The 27,992-nt window shown below is 35.4% G+C and overlaps 2 protein-coding genes across 5 annotated transcripts; one reads left to right on the top strand and one right to left on the bottom strand.

Annotated features, from left to right (window-relative positions):
- Window positions 1–2: 2 nt before the first annotated feature.
- LOC128986072 (high mobility group protein DSP1) lies at window positions 3–25,946 on the bottom strand. Of its 4 annotated transcripts, none has more exons than XM_054406176.1 (5): window positions 25,818–25,946; window positions 7,852–8,016; window positions 2,060–2,220; window positions 1,200–1,374; window positions 3–731 (listed from the first exon to the last, which is right to left on the bottom strand). In XM_054406176.1, exons 1-5 carry the CDS (start codon window positions 25,911–25,913, stop codon window positions 630–632), a joined length of 699 nt encoding a protein of 232 aa, XP_054262151.1. In that variant the 5' UTR covers window positions 25,914–25,946; the 3' UTR covers window positions 3–629. The 4 variants fall into 4 exon arrangements, with proteins under 4 accessions (XP_054262151.1, XP_054262152.1, XP_054262153.1 ...); XM_054406177.1 differs by lacking the exon at window positions 25,818–25,946 and adding an exon at window positions 22,765–22,870; XM_054406178.1 differs by lacking the exon at window positions 25,818–25,946 and adding an exon at window positions 22,312–22,444.
- LOC128986073 (histone deacetylase complex subunit SAP30 homolog) lies at window positions 23,270–27,862 on the top strand. The gene is made up of 4 exons (XM_054406179.1): window positions 23,270–23,476; window positions 24,537–24,734; window positions 26,705–26,920; window positions 27,558–27,862. The coding sequence occupies exons 2-4, from the start codon at window positions 24,540–24,542 to the stop codon at window positions 27,690–27,692; spliced, it is 546 nt and encodes a 181-aa protein (XP_054262154.1). The 5' UTR covers window positions 23,270–23,476; window positions 24,537–24,539; the 3' UTR covers window positions 27,693–27,862.
- Window positions 27,863–27,992: the final 130 nt, after the last annotated feature.

Here is a 27,992-nt window from a genome sequence, read left to right as displayed (position 1 = left end):
AATTAAAAACCACAAATTTTTAAATTTATTTATTTTCTTATACAAAACGAACAATGTATCCTTTAAATTTTTACTCTACTTTGTCATGATGGGTGATGAAACGGTAAACTAACAAGATAAAATTATTGCAACCATTACACTCTTGGTGGAGGAATGTAAAACGAACAATGAGGCAGTCTTATAGATCCGGGTACTATTGTAGCTATTGTAATTATTGTACTTATAAACACTCCTACCGACTCTTAAATAATAAAAATAGTTATTTTACAATCTCGAATCTATTTGTATTGTGCAAACACTGACCACTTATATAAATAGATTTTGCCGTATCGAGGAACCGATGGACTGTATTGTCGAAGAATAAAAGAAAACTTAAGTATGTGAAATGGATATCGATTCCTCGATACCGCGTGGCGGAAACAACTCTGTTTAAATTAAATGAATATGAAACTTACAATCTAATTAAAGGTAATCGCAAACGAAAAGCTTCAACTGTACAATCACTTCTAGATACACGTTAGGCCTCGAGGACCGGGGGCAGAAAATAAATCGTTAAGGCAAAATCGGTGTCCACACTATTGAGTCAACAAAACACCGAGTCCCCCGATCTCAGTCTCACACAGGACACTTCACTCGTCTTCCTCATCCTCCTCATCTTCCTCGTCCTCTTCACTCTCACCCTTGACTGGGGCTGGCACACCCTTGGGCTTCTTTTTGTACTCTGTCATTTCCTGCAAAGACAACTGTGTTGAAGAAATGTATGATATGTAATTGTTCAACTAAAATGTATCCCACTGTTATTAAATTATTTTGAAAATGGTTGGTTTACCCAGTTCTCTAGAGGAAAGAGTTTTAAGGGTTCGGCATACAGACAAACTATAAAAAAAACACACAAATTTTATGAAAAGGAATGAGGTTCAGCTAGCTTACCTGAGGCAGAGGCTAAAGAACACAAAACACAACACGGATTTTTCGTCCTGATGTAGGACTCTTCAGAGAGTAGGTTAAAGTGATCCTTCTCTCTGAAGGACGAAATGTTTTGTGTTTATTAGTTTCCTTTTAAAAAACAACCCTTACTAGCCAATTGGCTTTCCTTTAAAATATAAATAACAAGACTCCCTGGAAGAGTCCTTGTTTTACACATTGTCAATTCCACATACTGGAATATACCGAATGTTGTATTGGAAAGACATCCTTACCCTGTCGTATCTGGCCTTGTCTTTCTCAGCCTGAGCCTCGAACTTGGCCTTGTCGGGTCCCTCGACTTCGGCCCATCGCTTGCCCAGCTCCTTGGCGATGTCGCCAACAGTGTACTCGGGGTGGGCGGCCTTCACCTTCGGCCTCTCGTCCTTGCAGAACATGAAAAACGCAGACCTGCAACAACAAGAGTGTTAATGCACTGATACCACGCTAAACCATAGTTATACTAGTATATTGTGTAGTTTGAGAAAATGTATAAAAACTTAATAGTTAACAACGTACCTACTCAAACTTGAAAATTGTGTAATCATATTTCAGTCATATTTCCATATTTTTGGGTATTGACAAACAACCTTTAGGCCGAGTACAGACATAATTGTAATTGCAGAGGTATCGCTTACACAACGAAGCCTGGTGGACGTCTAATACAAATAAAGCAGTGTTGTGAAACAGCAAAGAATTGATGTCATACGTAGTAGACAAACTCCAACTAAATTGGACGTCATTAACAGTTAGGTAGCCTACTAAGTCTGCGAAGATTGCACGATGGGAATTTCTGACGTCACCAAGATTTAAAAAGACGATCAGATTTCTGTGACTGTGGGAAATATTCTTAATAAATCTAGCTATGATAAAGGGAAACGATTAGGCTATGTATGTCTTAGTGACTGCAGTTGATGTTCTTGATTCTGCAGCAATCACAGAGGACAATCATGATAAGAGTAGAACATGGTGTTTTACAAATCCTGATGGAAAACTCCCGCAATAATCCCTCAAACACCATAAACCCACGATCACCCAAAATGAACATCAAACAATGTCACACACTGTTGTTTGTCATTTGTCATGTTTGACTCACAGTGATCGCTTGGGTGCGTTGGGGTCCTTCATGTGCTTGCGCTTCTTGCCGCGCACCTTCTCGCCCTTGCTGGGTGTGTAGGTGAGCATCTCTGTGTCGTAGCGCTTCTTGTCCTTATCAGCCATCTCATGGAATCGGCTCTTCTCCTTGTCAGACATTGTCTGAAACACAAATATTAGATTTTAATATTATAAACATGCAACTGAACCACAGTCTTGCCAATACAAACTAAAAAGTTTTTATTTAAATATAGTAACCATATCCCCTCGACCATTGGTTTGAAATAGGCAAACGTTTCCCTTCGATTAGCGAGGATCTGTCCGATGTATAGATAAATAAATTCTACATTTCATCTGCCTAACAGCTCCTGAATTGTTTTTCAAGGAAAATATTTAATTGGATTATCATTCTTGTCACATATCACCATACGTCTTGATTTGCACAAGCAAAAACACAAACCAATCTAGTATATAGCCTACTGAGTTGGATGTTACTAAAAGTTTTGAGAGCCATTTAATTGTGAAAAACAATTTTGGGTTTGGCTGATACTAGGCCAAGAGAGTACAGTCACATCGAGATACTGGTGATTGGCAGGATTTGAACCTGGGGTCTTGGACCAAACCATTGTTCAACCAACCATACAACACACTAGGCCAGTTTTCTCACCAAATAAACAGTTATCATGTGGGCAGTGCTTAGACCTGATACAGTTGGGATAAAGACCACTATCTTTTATTTTTTGTAGTGTATGATAATTTCCAACTAATTTTGAAAGATGAATCCAAAATATTTCTTTACTCATAAGAAAAAAAAAACAACATTTTTTAACACCTAATACAAAAATAAATAAAAAATTCACACATTTAATTTTTATTTAAAAGTTTATCAATATTTATTACAATATTAAACAATTTTAAATACAGCTTTAAATACTTAAAACCTCAACCAAACAGATATTGAATTGTCAAACGATAAGACGTCCGATCCACACACAACACCCTTAAATAATTTTCGCGGAAGCAATAAATAACCAAAACAGCGAGAAAATTAAACACAAAACAACACATCTACAAACGCTCCGGTGCGCTGGGGGGGGGGGGGGGCCTTCAGAATTACCGTATTCGCGGAGAGAATTAGTGAGGGAAACATTATCGACCCCCCTCCCCCCTCACGAAGGACGATGATTTAAAGCACTTGTCACACAGACAGAAAGACACGGAGAAGAGGGAGAAAAGTCCTTTACCGCGAGAGCATTGATTTTTAAAGCCTTCAGCGGCGGTTGGTCTAATGCGCGCGCAAATACAGTACAGAGAGAGACGATAGCTCAGTGCTGATTCCCGGTTCTTTCTAATTATGGAAAACAAGCTCGTTAATAATGATCAATACAGCTAGCATCAGCGGGGTTGAAACGTTGATAGAGCCACGCGTTTTGTTTATCTAATCACGTTACTTGTTTTCCCAAATGCATTTTGTCCGCGAACGATTTGGCGGGTGACTTTTGTTTAAACGATTTTTTAATTAATAAAGATTTGTGTAATTAAGAACGAGTATAATTGCGTTAAAAAGTCTTTTGTAATAAGAAAAAGTGTTTATTAATAGAGTGTTTTCGCTCTGAGAGCAATATTTTGTAAATTTTTTTTAAATAAATATACGAGCGGTTAAGAATGCGTTTTGTGCACAAGCGGTGTTTTATTTACTCCAAGGCTTGAGAATGTCTTTCCTATTAATTTTGTTTAGGGCTGGAAACATAAAATAGCAGTAATTTAGGGATAAAAAAATGGCTGTATGGAGGATAGTCGATGAATTTTCACCCGAATCACAGAAAACATATTACTATAACTTATAGTACCGGTAGTATGATTTCTGTGCCCGAATCCAAGATCCCCGTCGTAGCGCGGACCACGTGAGGTGTAAAAATCTCCCTACGTCAACAGACTTAATTATTCTTCTGTTCTGTTTTATTTCTTTTAGCGAGCAAAATTTGCCCAATTTTCGCTACCGTGTCTTCCGACACTGACGGACGCCCGCGGCCGGCCTCGTTGCACGTTTGTGCAGAAGCAGGAACACAGCAATGTTGCCCCATTACTCGGACTGACGCAGTCGTAGGAGCTCGTTTGAGACCTTAATTTACGGACAGACCTCTTAAAAACGATTGTTCGATCACTTTTGTTTATATTGTAGTTACCCCGAATATTATTATTCACCTACGTAAAACTTCCAAAGACGAAACCCATCGAGTTTGATAGTAAAATACTAAAACTTTTTTAATTTTCCCTTCTACCAAATGTTTTACTTAGTGATCTGCACACATTCCTTAACTAAATATTTATTTGATTTAATTCAACATTAATACAGTTTTTAGGCAAAATTCAGAAGATTTTCTTCTAAAAAAGGAATCCTGAATAGGCCTACGTTTTGAAATCAAAATTCCAATTATTAATCCACAAAATATTCGTCACCCTTGTCCCAAAAATGGATTGAAATAAACCTCACGCCCAGGTAAAACATACAAAATTAACCAAGGCAGCGACAACGTTTGTTTGAAAATCGCGATGAACATTTGTATCCAACATCATTTCGGCCTCAGTAGACATTGAGACAGGGCAACTGGCAAGACGATGCATTGTGGTTGTGTGGTGCAATCTGTTTTGCGAGGAGGGTGCGGGGGGAGGGGGGGGGGGTACAAGCAAGGCCGTCGGGTCCACAGTCCGTCTGTCTGTCTGAAATGCCGATTTGCCAAAATAAAAACCAAAACATCGCACGTCGCACACCCGACTCTCGACTCAATGCTGGCGAAAATGATTTAGTTTACTGTACATTATTCAACACACAAAAATTTGAATGCAACAGGAATTTGTTCTAAATACCGACACACGGTTTGCTTTTATGGTTTGGATACGAACAGTAGCCTATTTGAAAACCTTTTGATATAAGTTTATAGTTTACCACGTAGCAATAAAAATATCTACTCAAAACAGATGTCAATCTTTTCGGAATAGTTTAGTGGTTTACAAGTTTAAAATATTCAACCTTTATACTTTAGATAAATAAAATGTATATTAACGTAAATGCAAACAAACGATTTGGTTTTATGGTTGGCAATACAAGTGAAAAAACTCGCTCTTCTCAATTAACATATACAGTAATAACAAAACAATTACTAACCCACACAAAACAGTTATTAGTATGGTTTGTTTTTACAAATCTATTTATTACATTGTTTAAGGTCTTTCCTTCATATTTAAAGATAATTTCATGCTGTTAAACTAACTGATGTAAACATCTCCCAACATTGATATCATTTTAACTATGACCTGTTTCATTATGGCCCAATTTTCATTAGGTCCCAAGCATTTAAGAAAATCATGATTTGTGCACTAAATGTATTTATAGAAATTATGAAACTTCTCAAAACTTTGCTTAGGGCATTGTGATTTATTTATGTAGAAAACTTGAATACAAAAATTGAATAGCTTTCACAAATCCCACAAAAATGAATACTAAAATTTATTCATAAAATATTCACACAAAATTTTAATCAGGAAATCAGGTAAACTAACTCTTCAAAACAAAAAATATCTTGACTATGTACTCTTAACTATAAAATTCAGAATACAAAATAGGGTATATTTAAGGTTATTTCTTTAAAATAACATTTTGTTAAGTGCACCGACACCTGATTAAATCTTTAGTTTAAAAATAACAAGATAAACCAAATAACTTCTTGATCAGCATTGTAGTGATATTAAAATTACGGAAAGTAAATAAAATAAACTAGACAACTAGACAATAAAGTTGTTACTGTTACACCCTTTCTAAATTTTGCTACTAAGTCATGCATATCAACTATACAATTTTTTTAAAGAAATAATAAAGAGCTTATTATTATTAATTCAAGACATATTTTAAGTGCAATTTTCATGTGTGTGACCTTTGGCATTTTTAACTTCCTGGTCTCTTTCATAACTAACTTGACATTATTGTTAGGCCTACATAGCATCATAATTAATTTATAGCCAAATGACCTCTTCATCTGGAAACAATCTCACTTGTATTTGAACCAGCGACTTTCAGATTTGAAGGCAAGCACTATAACCACCTTAGTGGTTATAAGGTAGACAGCAATAATTAAAAACAGGTGCCTCAAAAGGACAGGTGCAGTTTGACTGGTCTACATAATTGGTAAACAAACAGGTTTTTAGTCTAGAGAAAAGTAAAAATTCTCTGAAGAATAGCCACATAATTAACAAATTGTGCATACATTCAACATTAATGACTTATGACTGTATTATAAAGAACCAAATGGAGCATAGGCGTTTTAAAGTATAATAAGTAGTGTACAAAATAAACGTTTGATTATTGAGCATTAAGTCTTTACTTACAAAATTAATTTAAAAGTTAAATATCATTAGATTTGGGAAACGAGTAGGAAATAAAAAAAAAAAAAAATAACTTAAGTAGGCCTATTGTTGAAAATTTGGAGCTGTCACCACATTAGTTTTATTAAAAGTTGTCTTTTTTTCACCGCAAATTTTCTTAATTGCTTTGTGTATGAAACCCATTATGAATTTGAACACCTCTTTTGGTTTGCTTAATTCTAAGGTCTACAGCTGAATTGTTTTCCAAAGTTGCTACAGTTTAGCTTGGTGAAAATGTAACCTATCATTAAAAATACTTTCCTTCTGCTGAATGAAATGAATGTTAGCGGAAACAGTGCTTGTTGTCATTTAATGGCTAGTAAAGAATGTTCACATGGGATAACAAAAGGATTTACCAATTATGTTTTCAGCTTCATAAACGAATGGGCACAATCTAGTCTAGTTATCATTGTATTTGGACGTCAGGTCAGAGAGCTTGGGTAAAAATCCCGCAAATCGTCAATAGTTTAAAGCTACAAGATAATGCCCTGGCCTAAACCAGTGATTTTGAGCCCAACTTAACCTATACAGACCACATAAGTACTTTGTGAAAAAAATAAATCGCTCAGCCACACTTGAATTATCCTATCATAGTAAATATCCGACATTCACAAACACTACTCAACTACAGTAAAAATTGTGTCACTTAGAGTAACAACATAGACTATCCAACTTGTAGACTTCTCATTCTATTGTAAATTTTGAAGCTCATTTTCGTGTCTAGTTCATGTCTAGTGACACTGACCGATAGTGTTGACGAAATTTTGTTTCTATTATTTGAGGGTTAATTTAACGATACTTTACTAACTTTACTGTTTAGGTATAACTAAAGGACGAGTTATTGTTTGTGTTTAGATTAGGTTTATTTGCTTAAAGGAGGTTTTAAATTACTGAAATAACGAGAATCAGACTAACAATAACGCAGGAACCCGTCCCCACTATCGCTTTTGATATTGATATTTGTACAGTAACTTAAACAATTAATTGCCGTTGGATTAATTTAACACCTCTGGCGTATAGATCGACTCTAAGCGTTGTTGAAAAAAAAATGTTCCCTCATCCTTCCTACATTCCATTCAAATTCATAACCCACAGAGAAGTAAGTTATAGAGGAAACTTGCTTATGGGACAATTGTGTGCTTTCAGCTCTAGTTAGTATTTTGTGCCATAAATATACTTGTGACAAGCAAGGAAGAGCCCCAGCATGAGCACTGAGAGGAAATTTCTATTTCGAAGGAAGGAAACAGGGTGTTCCTCACCGTGAGAGGGAGTGGGGTACTAGACCAGCAATAAATGTCCCATTGAATGTTTCTTCTATAACTTACTTCTCTGTGCAAGATCTAAACAAACACAATACTACTGAAAAACTCTTACCTTCCACCTTTCGGCGCACTTCTTGGAGAATTCCGCAAACACGACATTCTCCTCCGGGTGTTTTTTCTTATGCTCCTCTCTGCAGATTTGCACGAAGTAAGCGTAAGCGGTCATACGCCCTCTGGGCTTAGCATCTCCTTTTGCTACACGTGGCATTTTCTTTGTCTGAAACAAAAACATATTTCATCGTAAATTGTATTTATTTGTATGTAGCTGATTAGGAATGGTTTTCACGAATTGACTGGAATTAACGCTGATTTTGTGGCAGGGACGATAAAATTGTAGGATTTATTAACTACCAAAGAATACATTAGACCTAAAAAAAAAACCAAAAGGTTTAATCTTAAAAATTGTTTTAGTTATATTTTATTAACAACGCCGACACCACCAGGATCATATTTTAAGGTGAATATGAGCGAAAATAAGTTGTTGAATTTGTTGTATTAAAAAAAAATATATTAATATCTTGTAGTCTTATAGGAATACTGTTAAAAACAGGGGAGGGAGTTAGAGATTAAGAAAATAGTTTGTGCTTACTATGTAAATCTATGTAAACAAAATTTAAAAATAGAATACATATTTAAATAAATTAAATTACTAAAAATGTTTTAAAGTAAAGTAAACGAAATAATTTTACGTAATAAAAATGTAAATAATATACTGTATTTAAAATTAATCAAAAAAGAAACGCAGCAAAAATAATAATAATAAACATCAATAAACAAACCGAATTCTTTTCCACTCAGCGATTCAAACCCTACAAAAAACCCCGAACACTTCCGAAACACAACATGAAAGAGAAAGAGAGAGTGCGAGTGAGATGGAGATGGAGTAAGGGTTGTAGGGCGGCTATTATCGGTCAAGGTCAAGGTCATTGCCAACCGATGCAGTAAACAATACAGCTACTACAGGCCAACACCGACAGAACAAACGGCAACTGTGGCAACTGTCCACCCAAATGTTCCGACCAATTCCCAAATAATTGACTTCAGATACTGCAAAACTACTACACGATGTTTAAAAAATAGTGGTGCAAAGCCAAACAGGTGATTTTAGTTTGCCAAATTGTTTGTTGATTAAAACAGCTGTTGCAACAATGGATATAACGTAAGTTTGTTTTGGTACAGTTGTTATGTCTTGGCTACTTGATTGGAAGACTTGTTTATTAGGCTACTGAAAAGCAATTGAAGGCTTTCTGTGCGTTGGATTTTGTTCGTAGTTGTAGCTGTTCAAAAAAACTTTGTCACCAATCGTATGCAGTTATATAAAGAATACTTTATCTTTGTTTCAAAAGTTGCATTAAACAATCACAGCTGCTCTAACTCAAGCAAACTCCGAATCACAATAAAGTCTGTCACAGTTAATCTAGCAGGCAAGACTAAACATAATCAAAACGTGTTCTTAACACAGTTTGCATTACCAGTTGTTTAAATCCGACGAAAAATATACCTGTTAAGTTTTGCTTCATTGTTTTTAAACACACTGCATTAGTATCACGTTTTATGTGCGTTACGATAAACTATATTATTAACTATTTTATTTGATCGAACGAGGTTCCAATTGAATACACCGATGCAAACTAAAAATGTTTTAGAAAATGCTAATTTGCCCAGCTTAACTATTTGGTAATTAATTGTTTATAACTCATCATTTCGATTAGAACGAGTATTTTGCCAAATGAATAAGGATTATAAACCTTTCGATGGCGTTACACTTGCACTGTTATCTACCAAGACAATTGAAGAGTTCACTTGAGATTCATTCCATTGGATTTAAATTGGTGATAAGCTTTTGTTTGACAAAAGTATAGCTTACTTAATTAAATAACGTTTAGCGTGTTCAACTTTATAGCAACTTTGGGTGTTGATTGTACATAAGGTTAACCGATCACTATTATGTAAATAACTTGTAACAAGTGACAGTTTGAAGAACCTTTCTTTAAACAGCTGATTATTGGTTTGGTGGTAGCCGTATTAAGTCAAACATAGGAAAAACCCTGTCCAATATCGTTCAAAACTGGGATTTGGAACATTACCATAATTTTTCATTTACAAAATACGATAGGCAAGATATATTGATTGGTGCTCTAGTTTTCCCAGAGTAAGCAGCGTAAATTGTCAACTTCGTCGTCACCTACAGAAATTTGAACAAGACAAACTGCTATATTCTATAAAACACCACGAGACTACACAACTAACCGTACTTATTCACACACATTCTCCCAAAAAGTCAACATAAATTTAGTCACGAGATAAAACTCCACTAGCAATCCCACAATTCAGTGTGAGACAAAAACAAAAGTCCCAAGTATGCGGCGCGGCTGACTTTTAAGAGCATTCCAACGGACGTGGCAGCTACAGGACGAAACGCCGAGGTACACGGTACAATGCTGATGCATTAAAAAAGAAATTACCGGCCGGTTTGGGGACCGGTCGGGGGCCGAGGTCATTTGGGTTGGGATAAGGAATAACTCGGCCCCCACAACAGTGGATTCACAACACTGGAATACACGCTTCACTGGGATATATAGTGGAAGTCACGATATTTAAATCGACTTTAAAGACGATGTATAAAATGTTACACACGTTGTACAAGCGTAGTTTATTAAGATAGAACAACCATTCGGAATTCCCAATAAATGAAATGTTGGACAAAACCTAGAATTGATTTTTTGGCACGGTGCAAGTACGTATTTTTTAAGTGTCCACGCCAGTGGCATTTCTTATGAAAGAATCAAAACCGGTTTTGAAAAAACCCCGGGGAAGTCCGATTAAAAACACTTACTATATTTTACAATGAAAATAAACAAAACTATACCGGTTCAGATCGTGTTGTTATAGGAGTAAAAGGTATTATGGAGTGTATTTACTTAACGATCTCGTCGTTCAATCGTACAATTATTATCTTGATCATCTTACGTGTTTATCTACGTATACAATCTAGTTTTATACTCAAGTTGAGATTAAACTACAGAAGAAATTTGCAGAGGCGATCTTAATTTGAAAACAATCACATTTGGACTAATTTCAAACGTAATAAATATAGCTTGGTATGATTCAAGGACACGTGCAATGAGGGAGCGCATTGAAACAATTATGCTTTTACCCAAGACCACGACTTCTGAACACTTTTAGGGAGAACGCATTTTAATATTAGCGTGCTTTTGTACAACAACGTAGTTAATTTGCTGACTCAACGTAATTGGGCCTACGACCAATTATTCTGACCACACTCAGCGTAGGCTACTTTTAGACAAAATGCACAAGCATGGTATTATTGGACTCAAAGTCATTCGGACAAAATGCATATACGTAACTTTGTTAGTGTCCAAGTCACTGACATTTCGTATAACAGAATCACAAACGCTTTTAGGTTATACTCTGTGTGATATAACCTGTCTCCTGATCTGTAGCAGGCCAATGGTAAACCTAGCCAGTCCCAGAGGGACAGGAGACAGGTCCCATCGAACAGACAACTTTTGAATCTTTGCAGATATTCCAAATACCGAGCCCGTCGCTATCGCAGCGAAGTCGAAGACGCAAGTAACAACACACCCTTTGGGGATGGGAAGGATACATCCCCCAGAAATATTTTATATTTTATTAGCCAACATAATAATACAGTATTAGCTTGAGAATATTTTAGAGCTCCAATACGTATAAAAATACGTTTTTAGGATATTCCATACACCAGACCCCCCCGGTTGTCACACCCCTCCCGAAATGAAATTCTGGGACCGCCACTGTCCACCACATTGAAATTTGAACTCGTTTAAACTCAAGACATGAAGACCTCAAGACACAGCTTACCCCTATTTTCATACAAGCTATTACAAGTTTTGGACACTGAAAACACCCTCAGTTTGGACAGCTATTTCAGTTTCCCCAGACGGGCGGAAGCGGTCGGTCACTGGTGCGAGCAAGACACCTCACATCCATCATAGCCTGAAGACGAGGTGAGCACACACACACACACACACACACACACACACACACACACACCTGTTCTCACAGGCACGTGGGCAAACTGGTCGAACCAAGGCCAAAACACCAGCAGGACGCCGGTGTCTGTGTTTTTATTACATTACATATCTTGTTCTGTGCTCGGACACAGCACTCGGAGACCGATTCTGCATTTGTAAATATATTCTGTACATCGAGATATGTACGAAAGGTGGCTAGACTGGACTTGGATGTCAGAAATTGGCGTAACCTGTATACTTTGGCGAGCTAGCTAGAGCTCGGAACTTCGGTCACCGGGTCCCGGGTTCGAATCTCACCAACCACCGATGGATTTTATAAATGCCATGGTCCTCTTGTCTTGGGTCAGGCCATCCTGAAGTATAATGTGAAAAACTGTTATAAGGTAGAGAATGTTTACGTCCTAGGATGTGAAAGAGGGACATAAAAATTTGTAGTAAATATTTAATACAAAATACGTTTACAATGGTGATCCATTACAACTGGTTATCAGAAGAGTGTTTAAAAAAGGTATCAAAGAGTATTTTAATCGGACCACAATATGCATAGGTGTAATAATATAATGAAATTTGATTGATTAATCTTTCTGAGAAGTTTCTCTGTCGAATTACTTTGTAAATACATTGTTGAAGGACACCTCCACATTAAAATCTCCTTATAAAAACACCACTAAACTTTCTGTTGAGAAATATTTTCCCGATTTAGAGCGGCAAACCGAATACCAGTCAATCTTCATTATTCATTAATTAAGATGGGGAAAAAATTAAACATTTTTACACCATTTGATTGTAGAACGGAGTGAGACGCACCTAACTGAACAAAACCCCAATACTTTTAACCAGTACAATTATTCAAAGCCCAATTATCAATGATATCCTGTATCCAGTTTCGAAAAGTTAAATACGGATTTTCTGAGGATCGAATCAGCGAGAAATACACGTACCACATAGCTATTATAATCACTAAGCGCATTTATCAATGTTTTATTGCGTCGGTTACTCTCCAATATATCGACAGCGCGTGTCGGTTTTCCGCTGTATCAGTACATTGTACATTGGCAGCTGTTGTTATCTGAACCCCGCGGATCGCTGAATACAGACACAGCGACTCAGCGATTCACTGATACAACGAGCCATTGTGTTTGTACCGTGTTGAATATCTATCTCTAGACTGTCACGCATATGCTTACCTTAGCGTTGATAAAATGTTAGCTATCTTATCCAACCAGATATATTAAATTTTGTATAGAAAATCCGAAAGTTTCACCGTAAAAAATTGGCGACCTTAAAATAGTTTTTAATAATAGTTCAAATGAAAATCAATTCAAGACTGAAACAAGAGTTATTTTTTTTTTTTTAGAAGTTAAAAGAAATTAGATCGTTGGTAATTGAAGCCTAGCCTTTGGGGGATTTCCAAACTATTATAATCGGAAAACCTGTTAGATTAGAGGCTGGGTCAATTCGTATCTCTAGAAATCCATTGAAAATTAAGGTGGTATTTTTGTTACGGTAATTATTTGATTTGATATAAATTATTTAACTCACCGTGCAAATTAGAGGTACAACAAAATTGGAAGTTATGAATTCCAACAAAAAGTGTAATTTTACTAAACGTTAAAAACCCAACATTAAGGATAACAAAACGCAGGAGTTTGAAAAACAGTTTGATTTAACGAAGAGAGCCATGGAACATCCTACAACTTAATGTACGTCCCGATTAGCATTTTGTTGTTCATCGACCTCATCAAAATAAATAATAACCAAATAAATGGTCTACTAGCTTTTCATCCGTGGGATTAACACAAGTGTACAGAGAAAAATTTTAAGGTAAAAAAAAAAAAAAACGGGAAATCCATCCGCAGTCAACAGTTGACAAGTAGAATTCACGTCAAAACAGGTTTCACAATAAGATAATAACTGAAAACTCGCACTATTCTAGTAAATAATTTGGATTTGAACAAAAAAACAGGCACTTCTACAAATAATTGATAGTTTTTCGTATTAATTAAACACCTAGAGTACTAAAATTTCAAGCTACATAAGCTACATAATTTCCATGACTCACAAACTTTACCCGAAAATTATTATATACCGTAACATACACGCACGGATAATAATAATGCATAGACAAGTTATTTCACAAAAAAATACTGAAATATACAGGGTGAGTTTTTTAAAGTGATCCAATAGCTAACTTTTTAATTACAGGACTTAGCACCTCACTTTAAATTTGAAACTTGCTCAGTTTTAAGTTTCACTCAAGAATACGATTTCAGATTTTTTCATTGTGGCCGCCATTTTCCAATATGGCTGCCAACTTTAAAATTTCTTATGGAACACCCTGTATTTTATTTTGTTTTTAGATTTTACTCTAAAAAATAAAACATTTTTGTTCTTGACATTTTTTCAATATCTCTAATAGTTAAGGAGCTACGAGGACAAATTGTTAAGTATTAACAGTAACAACACTTAAAACTAACATTGTTTTAAAACATGCTTTAGAATTCATGCAACTTTGTATGAAAACTTTAAGTCCTCGTAGCTCCTTAACCGTTAGAGATATTGAAAAAATCTCAAGAACAAAAATGTTTTATTTTAGCGAATTTCCCTATAGGGAAGTAGCTATTACCGTAGGTCTCATGGTAAGACATAGGCCCGGGACCGGTTTACTTTTTCATTTTGATGTCCCCAGAGGCCAAAAACACCATTCGTTCAAATTTTTATATATGTATATATATATATATATAGATATATATATATATATATAGATTTATATATATATGTGTCCGTGAACACGATAACTTGAGTAATTTTTATCCGATTATGATGAAATTTGGTTTGAAGGTGTAAGGCGGGATAAACTTGAATGAGTTCGCGATCCAGCATGATCGGACCATGGGAACAGGGTTTTATGGGGGGTTTTATGGGGTAAAAATTGGTTTTTCTCACTTTTGACCCTCAAAACACAAAATTTCCCAATTTTTCTCTAAACCTTCTTAAAGAGCTTAAAAAAACAAACAATTCAGTATATCAAAGTGTTTTTGTACGGTTATTGGTTACGGAAAAAACTAAAAAAATTGTAAATTTAAAATTCCCATGTTCTTCTTATGGAGAATATTTTAAAATGTTGTAGTTTGCTTGTTTATGGATATCTTTTGATCAAACTTGGCAAATATATTCATTTTCTACTAATCAATAATTATTTTACTTAAAACACACACTTTATTAGTTTCCTTGTAGGAGCAAACCTAGGTACTCGTTAAACCTAATGTTATTTAAATAGATCGATTGAAAATCAATTCAGTCAAATGGAAATTCGCTTAGACGGCAGGTTTGCTGCGGCGGGGGTATTTTAGAGTAAAATCTAAAAACAAAATAATATACAGGGTGTTCCATAAGAAATTTTAAAGTTGGCAGCCATATTGGAAAATGGCGGCCACAATGAAAAAATCTGAAATCGTATTCTTGAGTGAAACTTAAAATTGAGCAAGTTTCAAATTTAAAGTGTGGTGCTAAGTCGTGTAATTAAAAAGTTAGCTATTTGGATCACTTTAAAAAACTCACCCTGTATATTAACCAGATAACAATGGAGTAAAATAGGCACAACAATGAACCAACCCAAAACTCATAAACTAATACAACTGTAATAAATTAAATCGTCGAAAATTTGTGAAAAGTCCTGAAAAGACGCTACAATAGTCGGTGTTACGGCCGACTAGAGTATTGAATGGTCCCCTCAAATCCATCCATCATTGGTGATTTCCATGACTTTCCAAAATGTGGACACCCTGTACATAATATGTTTTTTAAGAAGTAGGCCTATCACACGCTTGATAGATTATTACTTTTGTACCTTCACTAGGTATAATTATAAAACAAAGAATCACACAACAAATTAAACCTTCCCATCATGACCAATTTGCAACATTCCCCAAAACCCACCCTTCATTTCCGCGAAGCTCAGAAAGCTAAAAAATTACAAGAACAAGAAAAGGGGGCGAAACAAAAGTAAAAAGCAAGCGATCATTGATTTTACGACTGAGCCTAATAGAGTCGGGGCAACAATGGTGATTCGGGGGGTGTTTGATGCGCCCCCCCCCCCCTCCCCCCCCGGAGATAACTCTCACTCCGACGTTAGCGTTCGCTCTCGTCACAATCACAAAGCACTAAAAACAAAATGGCCATCAATCGATGTTGACTGTCTCCTGCTCGCGAACTCGCGATTCCCAGCGCCGCTGTGATAAAAATCGTCACGACTTTCGTCACTTTGGACTTTTGAGAATCGCCGTTCTCAAGGTATAGGTATATTGAAGTAATTAAGGTTGATACTATAAACACAATTTGGGAACTGAAAAAAATGAACTATCACAATGATTAAAGATTTCCGTATAAAGAAATCGGCGTCTCATATTTTTGGAGAAATAAAGGTATTAATGGAGAAATATTCAAAGAGTGTACGTAGTTTGTTTGAAAGCTGTTCTATAAATTAATTCCAAATGTGGATTGTTTTCTGATTCTGCGATTACTACCCCCCCCCCCCTTCCAGAAAGTTTGTGAACAAATTATCGGAGTTTTCACTAACACTTCACGACGTATAATAAGGCTACACAGAACTAAATATACTACAGACTAACAAGGGCGACTTAGTATATACTGTAATGCCAATTTGATACATTTAAATTACACACCATGACAATCAATGTTAAATAAGTAATTTATTACAAAAGTAAAACCATAACCGAACTAAATGGACATTTTATGTGAAAAAAACGTTCTTTAAAAATACGTATGGGATATTTTAATAATATACCTTGTCAATATACCATAATGGTTTCAAATAAACATTTTTACAGTTAGAAATCTGAAAAATGTCAATACTAGTACGTACTTGTAGAAAAATCGTGACCATTACTGTCTGATAAACGACGTTTATTTTTATAGGATAAAATTTTTATGGTAAACAAGGGCACGATGCAAAGTTTTACCACGTTTTAAAATCAATGGTAATCAAAAATAAAAAAAAATCTAATACTTAATTGATGTTTTAGAACGGAGTGAACCTGAAAAACTATTTTACAAATCGTCCTCAAGGTTTTCAAGTTTCCAACATTCAATGTACGTTTTTAGGATATTACTGTGGACTTTTTCCACCATCAAAATTATCTGGAAACTGGCCCTGTCCTCAGGTGACATAGTGTAAACAATAACAACCGTACACAGCCTAGCTGTCGACAACAATGAGACGTACCAACGCGAGCGGCAGCGACGACGCAGCGGCCTGCTGTTGCTGAAGCACCTGAGCCTGCTGATACCACCACTGTGCCTGCTGAGCCGCTAACACTGGGCTGAAGCCCGGCACGTTGAACACCGACTGACTAGGCCACATGGTTAAAACTGAGCCATCCTTCACCGCGCTCCAAACACCAACTGACGCTAGTCGTCGTCGCCGGCTCCCCCTCCATATAACACCAACACCCACCGGGTCAATAAGACATTCCCATTCCCGGGCCGCGCTTTATACCTTCTCACTCATTACTGTAAAAAACATTCCTAATCGTTAACTGTTCTGTTTTGTCTTTGCCGTGTCCGTTCTTTGCAGCAGCGCCTCTCGCATCAACCCCCTCCCACCCTCACCAGAGCGCTAGGAGCGGCCCAAGTGCTAGGGATTAATTGAGTTTGTCACTCTACAGTACACTGTGAAAAATATTGCCAGTGTTTGTTTTAGGGGGCGATTTGGTATTCTATTTGTAGAAGAAAACTAAATAATTTATAAAATACTTTTTTTTGTAAATACCACTTTTATAAAAAAATTAAAATTATTTATAAATATGTGGAGAGGAGAGAATAAATACTTGTAAGATTTATACGCATGCAATAGATAATAATAGTTCGTTAGGTGAAGATAATAATTACCGACTATTGTTAATTAATTAGATTTTATTAATTAATTAGTTCGTTTAAAAAAGTTGTATTTTATTCAGGAGTGAAGAATTGTTAAATATGAATATCAGAAAACTGTTGAAATTCATGGAGGATTTAAAATGTGGATTTGAAGTTCAATCCAATTATATCCAACATCTGCTACAAAATAATATTTCATTTAGACTTTGGCAAAAGAATTAAATGATTTAAAAAAATAAGGTATGACATAATTAAGAAAGTTTTAACATACCGGTAAATCAATCTACATAACTTAGGAAAAATATGAACAAAACTTCAAATTTAAAATTTTGGAGAAATTAACCACGATTGTATGTTTTATACTACATCACTAATATGTTAAATACAAATTTTAGTCTGAATGATCGTGTTTTAATGGGAGGATTTGTGAAATTTGTTGCGCTTACACCCCTTAGAATAAATGAACGAGCATAAAAATGTTTTGACATAAAATTTGGGTGAAAAAATACTTCTGTTACACTACACCAATGTAAAATGGAAAAAAATGTTGATAAGAAACTGAATGGATTATTCAGATGAAACTAATTTATGAAGGTAAGATCAGAAGAAAAGAGCGTAATTCATTATAAATTTGGGGAGATGCCAATATGTTTGATACAGTAGGCCTACATCACTGTAAAATGGCAATAACAAATAACTTCAGTAAGGATTTCTCATTTTAATCATTTCTGACAACTAATCTATTGTATCAATAATCTATGTATGTAAACAGGGTACTCTATCCGCTGATCAAACTAAATTTCAGTGACTTGTGGGGGGGGGGGGGAGGAGAACGCTAGAGACACAATCTTTGGTAGGCCTACCAATTATAAGTCAATAACTTATCAGAAACATAGACTGGTTGCCTGCTCCCAAAATATGTCCACCCTCACTGATTCTGCAATTAATTTAATGATTGCCTGCAGCAACATATGAAATAATACAGGTCTGGGGAACTTGATTTCAGTTAGGCCTGATTTTTTCTGACTGGTAGGCACCCTGGTTAAGAACTAACCCGATCTTAACTTATTTAAAAGAGTTGAGAACAAAGGATTTTTGAAAATCAAAAGTTTTTACAACTACTACATAGATAATTTTTTGAAATATGGAAACTAATTAAGTTATCAAAACAAAAACGTAAGAGGCATGTGTATAAAGTTGCCTATCTTATTTGGTTTCGCTGATTTATCCTCATTGTTTAAAGGAGTTATTTAAACCACTAAGTTAAATTTCAAATAAGTCATTATAAACGGTTTGAAGGTTGAATAGGCACTGTACTACACAATTTGAAACAAAGAAAACAAATTGATAAGTTAGTTTACAATTTAAATTTAATAAAGCTTCGGTTAATATTCCAACCTGTGATAAACTTGATTTAATATAGGCCTACTGTATTTAATGTTCCTGCTGATCATGTCTTTCAATTAACAGCGAGAATCACAAAATAATATTACCAGGTAATAATAGATTGCTGAGAATACGATTATTTTTGTATCGTTGTCTGAACTGTTAGAAAGAGCTAGTGAAATAACGTTGTTAAAGGCGGGCATAAGGGAACAAGGTAATATAGTACCTTGGTAATACTATTTTTGTAAAGTCATCTGAACTGTCAGAACGAGCAAGTTAAATGGGGCTGCCGGCTGATCCTGCCTTTCTATTAACGCAACGTGCTATATGTTGCATAATAAAGACCGTAGGATATCATCCATGAGTGAGCCTTCGAATGGCCAACGACTGAATAAGTCAGTTTGGTGGTTTTCTACTACTTGAGATCTTAGCCGAGACGTTAACCACTAAGATAGGATACTTAGGGCCGCTTTCCCCAAATCAAGTTTAACTTAATCTCGGTTAACTTTAATCTGTGGGTTAAACTTAGGATGGCTTTCCCCACTATTTTGTCATGAAAGTTTAGTTTAACCTAGCTTTTCTTTGCAAGCAACAATGTTGGCAACACTGTTATGCAATTTTGTCTGCAATATTAGCTGTTTAACTTCCCACTATGACATATCTGTCATTAATTTTCTCGTGTTTTGGTTATTTGTATTAGGTTTCGTGTCATTGTCTCCAATTGTTGACATTAAAAAGAAACATTTTTATTTGCAGGCTAATAAATTGTACTGATGCTATTTATAAGCATTTCATTTATTGTGTTTATTTAAGCTCAAACTTAATTAAACAGTAGGCCTACTGTACGCATAAAATAAAAGCATTTACAATCATGGGAAAATAAAATGTTGGGAAAGACGCAAAATTAATGTTTGTGGATTAAAAACTAGAGCCTATCCTTTGTAATGGCAGGCCTAGGCTACTCAGCATTAGACACGTTCGATGTTTCTAAACTAAATTTAATTTTAGGCGTACTGCAGTAGTTGTTAATTTACACATGATAATAATAGACTAGTGGTTAGGCCCGAATGTTTAATATTTTACTTTTGTGTAATCTAAGACTCGTGTTAAAATAAAATCAAACCAAAAGGCTTCTTATGAGCAAACTTTCCAACCACTGTTGCGTTGCTGTGGACAAGGTAACCTATCGATTGTACACAACTACGATACTATACCTACCGAAAATATAATAATTTAGGGCTACTCTACGCATTTAAAAACCTTAAAACCATTACTGTATTTCTGTAGCCTTATATCTTTAAATTTGAAATAGTCATGAATTAATTGTCTACATAGGTTCTGGTTTTTTATTTCTTAATTTATTTCCAGTTCAATTTATTTTAGGTTATGTTTAACAAATGTCAAACAAGGATATTTGCCATTGCCGTCTGCCGAAAGTAACAAGTCAGCCAAGAGCCAATCAAAATCAAGCTATTATTCTTCTCTCCTGGGTTAACCCACGGATCGCCAGTTAAACCAGCTTTACCCCTAGGGTTAACTTAAACCTAGTTTAAACGGAGAAATTATTTTGGGGAAAGTGAATCTGAGGTTAAACTAGAGTTTAAACCGCAATCAGAGTTAGCGGCCCTTAGCAACACACCCAAATAGGCCTAAGATAACTTAATTTAAACAAGCTACGTTCGGAAGCACAGTAGAGTCCCGCTTAATAGTCCGAAATGGTTGGGACAGGACCAATTTTGGATCAGCCAACCAATCATTTTGGATTTATAAATTTAAAACTTAAAACAGACATAACTCCGTTAATATTTGTGAGCACGAAAATTGTTTTGCACCGTTATATTTAGGGGCCTAGCTAATACCTAATCTAGTTTCTGGTGATATGTAAATCTATAACTTATAGGTTCCTAAGGTCATGTTAGTCGCAATAAATACCACAATTTTTTTTATTTATTTAACAAATCGTTGTCCTAACTTAGGATACAAGGCACGAGCCCGGTATTGTTTTTCACATTATTTTAGGCTAGACCAAGAAGTTGCGGCATAATCACTTAGAAAAAATCCATTGGGGATTTGTCGGGACTGGAACCCTGGACGAAAATTAAAAATGTTTACTAAAATACTCTAAGTTTTACAAGAAGTCTTCTCACCCGGCCGCTACAGAATACTTCAACGAGGTATATCAAAACTAACTGTTGTTACACGACAGTGCTAGCAGTTTCTGCTTTCCTGAAAGGGTGACAGCACGTAAGTTACTGGGTCATCACTTTTAGTAAAAAAACCAAATATAAAAAAATAGACCGTTATTTTTTGGTTTTGGATTAGACCTATAACTTAGGTAAATAAGTAGGACTTTTGGATTAGGCTACAGTAACTTGCCAGTTGGGATTATCGGGACTCCACTGTACCGTTCTGAAATTTGAAAAATAACGAGTAGGCCTAACTTAAGTTAAGTTAACTTGTTATTTTTAAATTGTTAAGTTAAAACTGTCGGCTGGCGATAACTTAACCTTATTAGCATTTTTATTTTAACAAATGCGCCCGTAGGTAACTTAGGCCTAAACTCTGTGGTGTCACCGATGGAAGGTTAATCTATAAGTTAACTTAGGCTTACTTAACCAGGCTAAGATTAAGTTAAGTAGCCTACAATTTAAACAAAAATCCACTAACTTAAGTTAAGTTAATAAAAAAATAGACCTAACTTAAGTTAGCCTAGGCCTAGGTAGTTAAGTTACCAGGTAAAAAGGCAATGGTTTAAATAACTCAAGACAAAAATATTTTCCAGTAAAACCAACCAAGGTACTAATCTAGGGCCTGATAAATGATTTTGCAAGACCTTCAGTGCCCTAGCAACTTTTCATATCAAGGTCTAACTTAACAACTTAAGTTAAAACTTATTGGTTTAGAAAATATTTCAAAATCCCATTAAGATTATTTGTAAAACATTCAAAAGCCTCCTGTGGTTAAGACCGGCGCAATAAACCCTTACGGTTTCCAGAAAACGCGGGATTCGGAACCATACAAAGATCTGGACGAACATCTTTTCGACGAAAATAGGACAAAGAAAAAGTAGTGACGTATTTCATGACATAAACTACCAATTATATTACATTCACAAGTTAATTCAAAGTTCCATTATGATTAGAATAGTTTAAATTTACCGAAACGAATATTATTTCAAACACAACATTACTTACGTATAGATCTATAGTATAGCACAGCAATACGGCTATATGGGTGTATAGGATGCTGCTTGTTGGCCGTCTATACGGATAGCAAAATGGCTTCTGCGAGAGGACGTTGAATCTCGAAATAATTACACTACTTTGCTTAAACTAACAGAGGTCGAACTTTACAAAATTGACATTTAAATATCAATATATCAGATAATACAAGCAGAAAAATTATCCGTCGCCTTATTGTAGGTAAAAATTATTTATGAAATTACGCCTTTGTCGGTTTGGAATGCACAAGGAAGGTACCGAGCAAGGCCGAAGTGACAAGTGCTCTTTCCATATTTTATTTAGAAAAATCTAAGCCAAATTACGAGAGCAAACTTTTACACAATATCAATAGAATAGTAATCTTTCAGCCAGTTTGATATTACATTCTGACAACAACTAATTGTAAGGAAAAATAAGTATACTTACAGGTAGATGAGATCAACTTATAGCTCACTATCTTCCCTATTCTTTCCAATGTAACGGCAGCCCACGCTCACGAAGAAGTACACAGGGCAAGCATAGGAATAAAAAACCTCTGCGATTGGTTTAATTCATATTGTGCGCAAAAATTAAACCAATCAGAGGTCACAACTTCTTTGGCGAAGCCATTTCTAAAGCCAATCAGAGACGAGCTTACGCAACGCGGGAACTGCTAAGGTCATAAGAAAGCTTGGGCTTAATATTGTTTAAATCCAAAAGCACGATAATTCACTGTCAACAACCTAACACTAACTTACAAAATAATATTATTATGGCACAATCGTCCCACCAAAAAATTATTGAGCCTGCTAGTTCTGCTGTAAACACAATTTAAATATTTTTAAATGTTAGCTTGTTCACATCATGTACCTGGGACAAGGACATAGTTCAAGCTCAAGCTCAAGGTGGCCGTGGTGAAGTTTCGTCGTCTACAACTACTACAGTAGTCAACTAAGCAGCTTAGCTTTCTCTCTCAGCTTTCAGCTACGTCTGTATCCACTCCACAGGCCTATTTGTTGTTTATACTATGTATGTCTGTAATTAGAAAGTCACTTGTTTCGCGATTAAATTTAGTGATACTGTGGGTTGATATTTGCTGATTAATATCCTGAATTGATAAGCAATAAGCTTAAATTTGTACAGTTTGACTAAGATTGAGGTAAGTTAAGCTTTTAAGTCACAAATAGGCCCTAGGCCTAATATTTCTTTCTTATTAGACTAGGTCTAGACCTAGCTGTCTTTTTCTAGCTTTTCAGACGGATATATATAAATTTTGATGATTTCTTTAAATGAGTGTTTTTCTTTGTAGACTTTACTTACTTTTTAATATTGTCAATTTAAGTTCTTCAATCTGGTGAGAATGATCTAATAAATTTATCAAGTGAAACATGAGTTATTTAACTTACTGTACTATGAGAAAATTAAAGATGTCGTTGAAAGCAGACTGTCCAGAGTTGATCACAATCTTAAGCATCAATTAACTTAAACATTAATAAAGCCTTAAATCACAGAAAGCATAGGCCTATCTATCACCTGCTTCATCTACTCAAATATTATGAAGGGAATAGGTACTGTACTTTCTTAGGACCACCCCACACGAAGAAGTGCCAAGGGATGCAAAAACAAAGAGGCAGGGGTTTTGTGACTATACAACTGAACTTGTTTGCGAAATGGCTGTTATTCGGTTACGTCTGAAAGGAGAGAAGTATCTCTACGTGCTTGGTGTTTATCGGCCCCCAGGAATTCAGCTGGATAGAGCCCTTTTAAAATTTCCAATGCCTTGAACTTTTTCTTTCTCTCTCGCCTAGCTTAAGTTTAATCAGGAGAGGAGCCTTAAAACAAAAACCTTAAGTACCCTGACGCCTGTCAAATCTTAACGATTTTGATTAAAAGTTATTCTCTCTCTCTCCTCTTAACTTTTATTGGTGGTTTTGGTTTTGATCTTCTCTTACCAAACTTTGAGGTACAGTAATTACAGGTACAGTAAGTAACTTAAAATACTAGCCATAGCCTATAGACTGTAAAATGTACCTAACAAGCCAATAAGGTTAATAAAATCTTCAAAATAAGCAGACAATATGACTGACACCAATGCCTATGCCACTTAAGCAGCAGTACAAATTTAATATAGGCCTAGGCATATAGATATAACTTAGTATTATATTTCCCTTGCTGTTGGTTTGTAATCTGAGCAATTAAAGTTTAATTTGTATTTTTAGAAAATGCAACAAGCCGGGGGCGATCACATGAATGGGTTCAGCACAGGTGAGGAGGATTCTAGAGGCCCTCCAGACCAAGTATGTTGCCTTGTGGATGACGGTCTACGTTGCCACAGACCAGCAGGCAACGCCTCCTACAGTAAGAGAATCCAGAAGACAGTTACCCAGAGGAGACTGAAGCTCCACTTGGACCAAGTTGTGAGTAGGACCTTTCAGGATTTGTAAGGCCTTTATGTTTAGGCCTAAATGTAAGATAGGCCAAAGTTTTAGGTATACTGCTTCAACACCCAACTTCACGATACATGTTTAAACTCACAATTATATTTTAACCCTTTTTAGAAACATGAACATATTTTTTCAATGACTTAACGGTAAGTTACCTAAGAAAGTCAACACGTTTTCCGTGTGTATGCAGCCTAAGGATAAAACACAGTTTGTTTTTATGTATACAGGGTATTTATTTAGACAATAATAAGTTTTTTACATACCTCAGTCAAATAGTCCAATAAATTATATTGCTCAACAGCTTACGCCTACATGTTTTGTTGCGAGGACAACATTTTCAAAGCTTGCAACTCGTCAAAAACACATTTAAAACACGGACACGAACACAGAAAACATTAATAAGGTACGAATACACGATAGACATTTAGATAGCGCTATCATACTGATTTGGTCCGGCGCGGCGCGTGGTTGTTATTCGTACCGTATTAATGTTTTCTGTGTTCGTGTCCTTGTTTTAAATGTGTTTTTGACGAGTTGCAAGCTTTGAAAATGTTGTCTTCGCAACAAAACATGTAAGCTGTTGAGCAATATCATTTATTGGACTATTTGACTGAGGTATGTCAAAAACCTATTATCGTCTTAACAATATGCCGAAAACATGAATTTTTGTATTTATTTACTATAGGTGTCCATACTTGAGCATGATTCATTGATATAAAAACCAAAAAACGTGTGGCGTTGATTAAAGGCTCTTAATTTTTTTAGGAACATTAGCCTATTTGAGAGGCAGAAAACATCTTAATGTGAATTTTTATACTGCGCTTTGTTTTAGTTTTAACGAATCCAGTTACTCATGTAGGCTATGTAACTTATTAGGTTACGCTTGGAGACTTCTTCTACACAACTTGGAATATCCTACTTTTTGCAATAGGCCTATCATAGATTTAAAATTACACCCATGCTATTTATAACAAATATAGGCCTAATTCTACACGAAGTTAGGTGTTTAACAATAATGATGATTTTTAATCCAAACATAATTTAAGTTATACTCACACTTGTCACATTTACAGTGGAGCTGTTGACCGCAGTAAAGGTTATGACAAACACTAGTATTGGCAAAAGCCTCTTCACAATCGTATCAAATTTCATCACGTATAAATAATACTTCTGCCTATCACACTTAACTGCCTCTAGGAATCATTTAAAAACAATGCACTCTAATCAATAGCAAAATCTGATAGTGTCTTACATAAAGTTTAATTAAAAGCTAATTAGTGCTAACAAAATCACCAAAAATCCTTTTAATTTTGCATTCTAGGCATTATGAAATTTTAGTCATTTTCTGAACATATTTACTTTATACATTTTAAACTCGTATGTTCATAAAAGAGTCTTTAGTCTTGAATTATTTTTTGGTCATAACAAAGCAACAGCCGATGAAAAACTGTCCTGTTTTTTTATACTGTCATACAATTTTACTGATCCATTGTCTGAAAATCCGTAGAGTGGAAACATCTACATTCCTTAGTTTAATTGTGATAGAATGTTCATCGCAACCAGATATTGACAACAACACAGCTAATAATTCAAGCAAACAAACGTTTGCTAGATTCTGTAATGTTTGTTAAAAAAAAACGGTTTTGAAAAATAACAGTCTTACCGACTCTGGTAGAATTGTTCACATGTTTAGCCTAAGTGAGCACAATAAGATAATTATATTTATGTAGTCCCAGCCCCTAGAATTTAAGTACGGTAGGCCTGACTACGATCTGAACCGGTATGAAAACTCGTGTTGGCTATTAGGTTAACATTAGTTTAACGGAAAGGCATTTGAATGGGGGCTTGTGACATTTTCACACCTCATTAAATTACTCAGTGTTACAATCTATTTAAATCTTTGATCTAAATAATCATTCTTATTTTCTCTTGTTTGCACCCAGGCCCGTCACATATACATTTGCGACTACCACAAGGGTGTGATCCAATCGGCACGCAGCAAACGTCGTCGCAAGGACTCCGAAGACGACTCTAACGAGACGGACACGGACGTTCCCGAGGTAGACATGTTCCAACTACAGGTCAACACGCTGCGTCGCTACAAGCGTCACTTCAAGGTGGCCACTCGACCGGGACTCAATAAGGCACAACTAGCTGACGTGAGTAGCATTATAGTACTTGTGTAATACGTTATACAATAGTTTGTCTATCAGAAAAGAAAAGTTTGGAAATTACCAGGCAGGTGAAAAACCCGTTTTGAAATCATGGTGTCTGTGGTAAGATTTTAAGATCTTATCGGTATATAACTACCACTCTGTTTTTCTGGTTGAAATGTTATAATTGTCCACAAATCCTGTTTAGGGTAAGGTTAGGTTAAAACCAAGACATCACCTAAAATGCAATCTGCAGATAGTAGTAATTGTTAATGGAAAAGGCTTGAGGCTTGCTAATCGGAAAACATGTGTTTTGCCTATCCCCCTGATGAAATAATATACAGTTTTAACTGGCTAAGTAAAATACGATACAACCAAAAATTGTTTAGTCAGTGCACACTCCCACATCATCTTAAAAAAAATTAGAGTAAATGCCTTCCATGAGTAAAAGATATTTTCATATCGCTTCTGAAACGTTAGGATAAGGGTTATATAACCTGTGTTACTGTCAAACAATGTTAGTGCGTTACAGCTGCTTCATACTCAAAATGAGTACCTATCATCAGGATTCCCTAAGGATATTATGATATTTGATCATTTTATTTATTTCTGTTGTTTCTATTTAAAAAAATGTTGTTTTCAGTGTCTGATGAAGCATTTCAAGACGATTCCTGTTAACGAGAAGGAAACACTCACCTACTTCTTCTACATGATCAAAAACAACGGAAACAAACTGGATCAAAAGAACGGAGGAAGTGAACACGGTTCTGAAAGATAAACTCGTAATTTTTTTCAGTGACAAATCTACTAATGTATTTTTCTTAGCTATAGTTGAAACTTGACTACCTTGAGCATAGTTCTAAAGCTTTGTAAGAGTAAACAATTTCATCTTGTTTAATTTATCATCGATGTTTATCTGTTTTGTATAATTAAATGTTGTTTTATTTATTTGTTATGTTGTTATTATAGGTTAAGACTAGTGACACTAAGTTTTTTATGGTGTACTAACATTTTTGCTGAATGTTCAAATTCATAGTTACAGAGGTTATAAGAATAAAGGTTGGATATAAATTAAAAT

Source organism: Macrosteles quadrilineatus, unplaced genomic scaffold, assembly GCF_028750875.1.
Source record: "Macrosteles quadrilineatus isolate MER2022 unplaced genomic scaffold, UCM_ALF_1.0 Scaffold_2__2_contigs__length_208266976, whole genome shotgun sequence".
Taxonomy (NCBI): Eukaryota; Metazoa; Arthropoda; class Insecta; order Hemiptera; family Cicadellidae; genus Macrosteles; species Macrosteles quadrilineatus.
The sequence above is the reverse complement of the archived record's forward strand: the minus strand, read 5'-3'. Positions and strand labels throughout refer to the sequence as shown.

What these genes read in the sequence shown, in the direction of transcription:
- LOC128986072 (XM_054406175.1), bottom strand. Translation starts at nt 17,216, where the DNA reads ATGTGGCCTAGTCAGTCGGTGTTCAACGTGCCGGGCTTCAGCCCAGTG. An exon ending in CGTCGCTGCCGCTCGCGTTG is followed by an intron (nt 8,017 to 17,078) that starts GTACGTCTCATT and finishes TTTTTGTTTCAG; the next exon opens with ACAAAGAAAATGCCACGTGT. An exon ending in AGTGCGCCGAAAGGTGGAAG is followed by an intron (nt 2,221 to 7,851) that starts GTAAGAGTTTTT and finishes TTTGTGTTTCAG; the next exon opens with ACAATGTCTGACAAGGAGAA.
- LOC128986073 (XM_054406179.1), top strand. Translation starts at nt 24,540, where the DNA reads ATGCAACAAGCCGGGGGCGATCACATGAATGGGTTCAGCACAGGTGAG. An exon ending in AGCTCCACTTGGACCAAGTT is followed by an intron (nt 24,735 to 26,704) that starts GTGAGTAGGACC and finishes GTTTGCACCCAG; the next exon opens with GCCCGTCACATATACATTTG. An exon ending in ATAAGGCACAACTAGCTGAC is followed by an intron (nt 26,921 to 27,557) that starts GTGAGTAGCATT and finishes TGTTGTTTTCAG; the next exon opens with TGTCTGATGAAGCATTTCAA.